Raw genomic sequence first — 6,000 nt, forward strand, 5'->3', positions numbered from 1 at the left:
TAATCATGCTTAGGGGATACTTGGCTCTTATGATCTCATTTCATATTTTAATTGTAGCTAATTTTGTATAGGCACCTGTTTTCTACCTCTCTATTTACCTATATGTGAAAATGGGTGTCACATGACAATGTGAAAAGTCGAGCAATTTGGAAACATTCATGTGACAAATTCAATTTTCCCATGATTAACGCCATGTAAAATTATCATGTCACGTGTGGGTTCTGTTACACTATCATCATTCAATTCAATGTAATACCTTGTTCTCTAAATGCAGATCGCGTAAGAAGGACAAGCTAAGGTATCGGTATCCTCGTGGGGAATCATATCTTGATGTTATTCAAAGGTTTGCTGTTCATAGGACTTTGGCTGAGGAATCTATCCTAGACTGCTATCCAGCTTTTTCATTGACATCCATTTTGCTTTCTATTTGTGCAGGCTAGAGCCTGTAATCATTGAGCTCGAGCGACAGCGTGCACCTGTTGTAGTGATTTCTCACCAGGTTACATGAATCAAAGCTATCACATTTGTTTGGCTGCAGATTCATGAGTAGTCTAATTGTCTGACACTCTTATGCTTCATGTGATGTAGGCTGTATTGAGAGCATTGTATGCATATTTTGCAGACAGGCCTTTGAAGGAAATTCCCCATATTGAGGTAATTAAGAAATGATCATGAATATTCCTAGCATGATTTTACTTTTGAGGTTGACCCCCAATTTGCTTGGGATAGTGCTCTGTGTCACAACCTTGAAGCTGGGCCTCTGCAAGTGACAAACCAAACACCCAGCTGTTATAAAATAACACGTGTGTGAGATCCGTGCCCTTCATGGGCAGACCCTGCAGTGAATGTGCTCTAGCAAGAAAACAAGGCTGGCCAACTTGCCATGGCTGTTATGCCTGTGCAAAGAAATGAACAGCTAAAAAAGGATAAGCATTTCACATTCAAAGTATTTGTAGCTTGCCTGAGAAGTGGCCCAACTGATATTTGGACTAGGCCACATTCACTGTGTGGCCGTTGTGATGAACGGCCTGGATCTTGCATGCCTGTGCCACTTTGGCACATAGGGTGCTTGCAGATGCTCAAAAGTAGGGTACATTCATTATTTTACAAAAGCATTCATTATTTTACATTCCTAAAGAGGCAGTGATAATTTTCAGGTACCTCTTCATACAATAATTGAGATACAGATGGGGGTTACTGGAGTCCAAGAGAAAAGGTACAAACTCATGGACTGAGTTTCGCCGCCAGTGAGCTCCTGTAACACAAGATAACCCAAGTCCTATGAAATATGAAGGGCCATAATGTTACATGTCTACCTTAAATATTTATTAATTGGCTAGAGGATGTAGAAATGCATCCCTCACTGTTTTTTTTTTTTTTTTTTTTTTTGGGTAATTGGCAAACATAATTTATGGCCTCATATGTTGGAGCAATCCAACAGTTACTGAAAGGCTTATGGTTCCTTGCTTAAATCTCTTGAGCAACCAATAAAAAACAATTGGTGGGCACAGATATCTTCTACATCCTTGCCAAACGCCAATGTGTAGCTTAGTCAATGATTCAAGGTTCTTGAGATATGATCAAGCGATCGCTCAAGAGATTGAAGAGGCAGTTCATGGCACATGATGCAACATGGCATTCACATGTGAGAGCCAGTCAGTTTAGGGTCACCTTATACGTATGCCCATCGGGTGAGCATGTCTCTTCAATAACACTAATACATGGCTAATAAGGTGAATTGTTTTGATAGATTTTATTTTTTCAAAGTGGTTCAACAGATGATTGGTCCAGATCTCACACGTCTTCCGCAAAGTCTCCCCTCAATTTTCCCTCATGTGGATTACACCCTAGGACTTTTATCTTTCTAACATGTTACTAAAGTTTAGGATTGATGTGATTGTTATGTTTCACACATAAGAAACTATGTTCAATCTTGCCTAGTGGCCACTTGATCTTTGTTCTCACCATTCTTGATGTTCTGCTGGTAGATCGTCGGCTTGGTTGGCTACTGCCATTTATTCATTCTTCCCATTTAAGTGATATACCCAGCTTCAAAACATCCAATAATGTCCAGTTTGGCTTCCTTTGAGTTAGGCTTCCCTTTCCTCGTCATTTTAATTCAGGTTGGATTTACTAATCAGGCATTGCAAGCCTGGGCCATGGTACTATTCATCATCACAGCCTTGTCCTGGCTTTCAGATTTTGGCACTGAATCCTGTTTCGCCAATCATTCCTATAAATTTGTATCCTAAATGATCTAGACATCATATCTGTTCTTACCACCACCTCAATACCCATTTTCATCATCTTGATCCAAGCCCTTTTAGGCCTTTCCCCCGTCATCTTTTTGATGTTTTAACTGCTTTCAAAGTTCACTTCTTGGGACGCTGTTCAAAACCCCAAGTGTAGGGTTATGATATAATAATAATCTCGGTAAGACCAAGGTCGAATCCACAGGGACTGATCTTGTAGGTTTTTGAAATTAATAAGAAGTAGAACTAGAAGAACATGTGAAACTAATTTTGAAGTATTTGAGAGAATAATTGTAAATAGAGTAATTACAACTAATGAATTTAAAGGTGGAAACTAGGGTTTCCAAGAATTCACTTGCAGTGATCAGGAAGCCCTCTTACTTGATTCAAGTACCACAATAAGAATTGGAGTCATATCCTATCAAATTGGAAGATGTAACAATTAAGATCAAATCTGAACTTTCTTTGACCTAATTCTCAATGGAGGAGAATTGTGATAATTGGAAGAGATTCCATCACTAAACCATGCCCATGGGACGATCGTCAACAACAGGATTTATCAATCCCACAATCTCAAAAACATGAAAAGAAGATACTCAAACTATTGCAGATCTACTGTAATTTGAGTCACAATAAACCATTAAAAACTGAAATTATTCCTTTAAAATCAAACTAGAATCAAAGAAGGTTCATCATAAACATGAATCAAAGTTTTAAAAAATAAATAAATAAAAAACCCTATGACGCTACGAGCTTCACCCCCTTAGCTCTAGCTAAAGAGGTTTAGCCAACCATCGACATGATTGGACCAAAGTCTCTTAAGAAAAATATGAAAACAACCAAAGAAGAAGAAAAACTCTAGGGGACGACTTCTCCACCCATTTGCTACACTCCTTAAACCCTAGAAGATGCCTTGGAGCATCCTAGAGAGTTCTATTTATAGTTGTGAAAGTCCAACTTTCGCACCTAATTGGAAAACTCTAGAAACTACCTCAAATTTACGCAGTTTGCTAAAATAGACTTCACTTTGCGCAGTGTCCCAAAGTAGACTTCACTCTACCCAATTTCACAAAATGACCCAGAGTTTCAGAATATTCTTTTTTAGGACAATTTCAGGATTTATTTTCTTCACTTCAAATATTTGATTCTCTTTATTTTTCACTTTGTTTTCTTGAATCTTTGGCATGTGAATTCTTCAATGTTAGTCTCCTAAGATCTATCCCTTGCCTTGGTGATTCTTGAGCATTAAATCCATGCTTTTAACGTTCTTTTCAATTAAAGCTCTCAGATTCACCTTGCAACACAAATATGTATAAAATACACCCATTAAGAAATATCATGTTCATAAAATCAAGATATAAATAGGGGAAAATACGCAATATTTGAGTCTCAACGCACTCCCCAACCAGCATTTTGTTAGTCCCGAGCAAATTATGCGAAAAAATTTCGAGAACCACAGGATAATTTCTATAAGCTCAAGTGGTTTTAAAAAACAATGCAGATAATGGAATTCTAAAATACATCAATATTGTGCATTACCTTCTCCTAAACTCTAGCACTCGTTAAGTTTCATAATCAATTTCAAAGCATTAATCCTCTAATTAGAACAATTCCAAACATTGAGTACCATGAGTGTATAATAAAGTCTAGACTTATTACAATCAAAGGTTCAATTCGTCACTTTCATAAAAACATTGATAATTAAAAGAGCATTCAGGACAACCAAAACCAAAACCGAAACTTGCCTTACAGTTCATATTTTAGTTTTTTTTTTTCTTCAGCTTTTGATTTTTCCATAAATGGCTTTCATGCTATGTTCAATCTTTTCAATGATCTTCAATAGGTAGCCCTTTTCAACGACAACTGTTTTTTAACTGGATATTTTCTTTTACTTTCTTTTCAATTCTTCCAATTGAACATGATGGACAAATTCCCTAGATTGGTTCCTTCCATGCTTAATAATCATCTAGTTAACAATTCATATCAAACTGACATTTTAATGTGTAAGCTGGATGTGACATGTGAAATCATGACTCAATCAATGTTTAGAACTTCTAATCAAGGATCAATGACTTAACTTAATTTTGAGATCTCCCAAGTGACTAAATTCCAAGAAACATAAGGCATCAACATTAAGTATCTTGTAATTCTAATTCATGGATTAACTTCAAGATCACTTAAATTTGAAGAAATTTCAAAAATTTTTCTCAATTTTTCACAATTTCGCCCAAAGACTAAGAAAACAACTGATTAGCCTGCGTAATCCACACCCCTAACCTAAAATCTACATTGTCCTCACTGTAAAAGAGATAAACATTCAATGCAAATGAGGCAACGAAAAGAAAAGGGAAGTGGTGGAAAGGTAGTACCTGAAGAAGGAATTCTGAGTTTTTTTTTTCAAAATATCTTAATGTGAAGATGGGTTAGCACAAGAATTAAACTATCAGAAATCAAACTTCCTAAACAGCAAAAAACAAACTATCATAAACGGTGAAAAACAAACTATCCTAGACGGCGAAAAGCAAACTATCCTAATCCTAAATTCTTTTAAAGCAATAAACCTAATTAGAAAAATAGGGGAGAGCTACTTAGTAATGCCGCAAGGTTCCTCGTTCGACTAGTATCTTAATAAATTTCTCAGTAGGATTTTTAACAAGATCATCCAAAAGCCCCTTTTGCAATAGGCTTGGATGCCCTGGAGCATGATTTTTAAGAGAAAATTATGGGCCTCAACAAAAAAATCGTCGATGAATCGCCTAGGGTATCCAAAGTATATATGATTCACCTGTGACAGACAAAATTTCAAAGTTAGAGTAATATGGTGAATCAGAGACTACAAGTAAGTGAAATTCAGAAAAATTCTCAGTAGGTGATGTATCCTCAACACATTCCGAAGTTTCAGACTTAGTTTCAATTTTCAGCTCCTCCTTTGATGGTAAATATTCAGAATCTGTGGAATGAGGTTCTTCAAAGTAAGGGTTCTCTCGGTCAATAACAACTACCGAGGCATTGTTCTACAAGGCATCCATTATTTATTTTATCATGGGGCCATTTGAATCTGCAAAATATGCCAAGCAATCTTCTAGAGAGTTGAGAGAGTCAGTTGAGAGGGGCTCATTTTTCATATTGAGGTCTGTAATGATATGCCCAATGATTCATTCGTTTTCTCTTAGAATAGCCGGAAACATGCTCTCTTGCTCTTCACCTTGGTGAGAGTCAATTTTCACCAGATACATCTCGCCCTGCCCTACGTAAACAGACTGTGAATCAGTGAGCGCATTGATGTGAAGACTTTGTTCATTGATACTACTCAGTAGAAGCATTGTAGCGTCAAGGGTTGACAGCTCAGATGGTGGCCTCAACTGGGTGGTTTCAAATTCCAGAGTCATATCGACTAACTCATCCATTTCCCTAGTCATATTATAATCTAAATCAGGGGAGTGGTCTAAACATGTCTCAAAAGACTTGGAAGAGTCGATTAAAAGAGGCTCATCCTTTACATGTAAATCAGACATGTCAGATCGGTGGAGTAGATCATTATAGTCGACAACTTCTTATACCTCGTGATCATTTACCTGGGCCAAACTTGAGATCGATTCCAGGGGAATTTGAACTATAAACTCATGATTGTCATCCCAATACTCATCATCTTCTAATTCAGTGCAGTTCACAAGTGGGATGGGATCGCTTTCCTCACATTCTGTTTCTAGGTTGGGTTGAGGTTCGAATAAACTAGCCTCTTCCTCTT

General features: G+C 37.1%; 1 protein-coding gene across 1 annotated transcript in view; it reads left to right on the forward strand.

The window, feature by feature from the left end:
- LOC131253368 (6-phosphofructo-2-kinase/fructose-2,6-bisphosphatase) overlaps nt 1-1,521 on the forward strand; it is a 118,958-nt gene extending 117,437 nt beyond the window's left edge. Inside the window, exons 20-23 of the mRNA XM_058254334.1 lie at nt 275-343; nt 436-499; nt 589-654; nt 1,158-1,521. Coding sequence (XP_058110317.1) covers nt 275-343; nt 436-499; nt 589-654; nt 1,158-1,235 — 277 coding nt within the window. The 3' untranslated portion in view covers nt 1,236-1,521. The remainder of the gene's footprint in view (nt 1-274; nt 344-435; nt 500-588; nt 655-1,157) is intronic.
- The last annotated feature ends 4,479 nt before the right edge of the window (nt 1,522-6,000 follow it).

The sequence above is a fragment of the Magnolia sinica genome, chromosome 8, assembly GCF_029962835.1.
Source record: "Magnolia sinica isolate HGM2019 chromosome 8, MsV1, whole genome shotgun sequence".
NCBI classification, from domain to species: domain Eukaryota; kingdom Viridiplantae; phylum Streptophyta; class Magnoliopsida; order Magnoliales; family Magnoliaceae; genus Magnolia; species Magnolia sinica.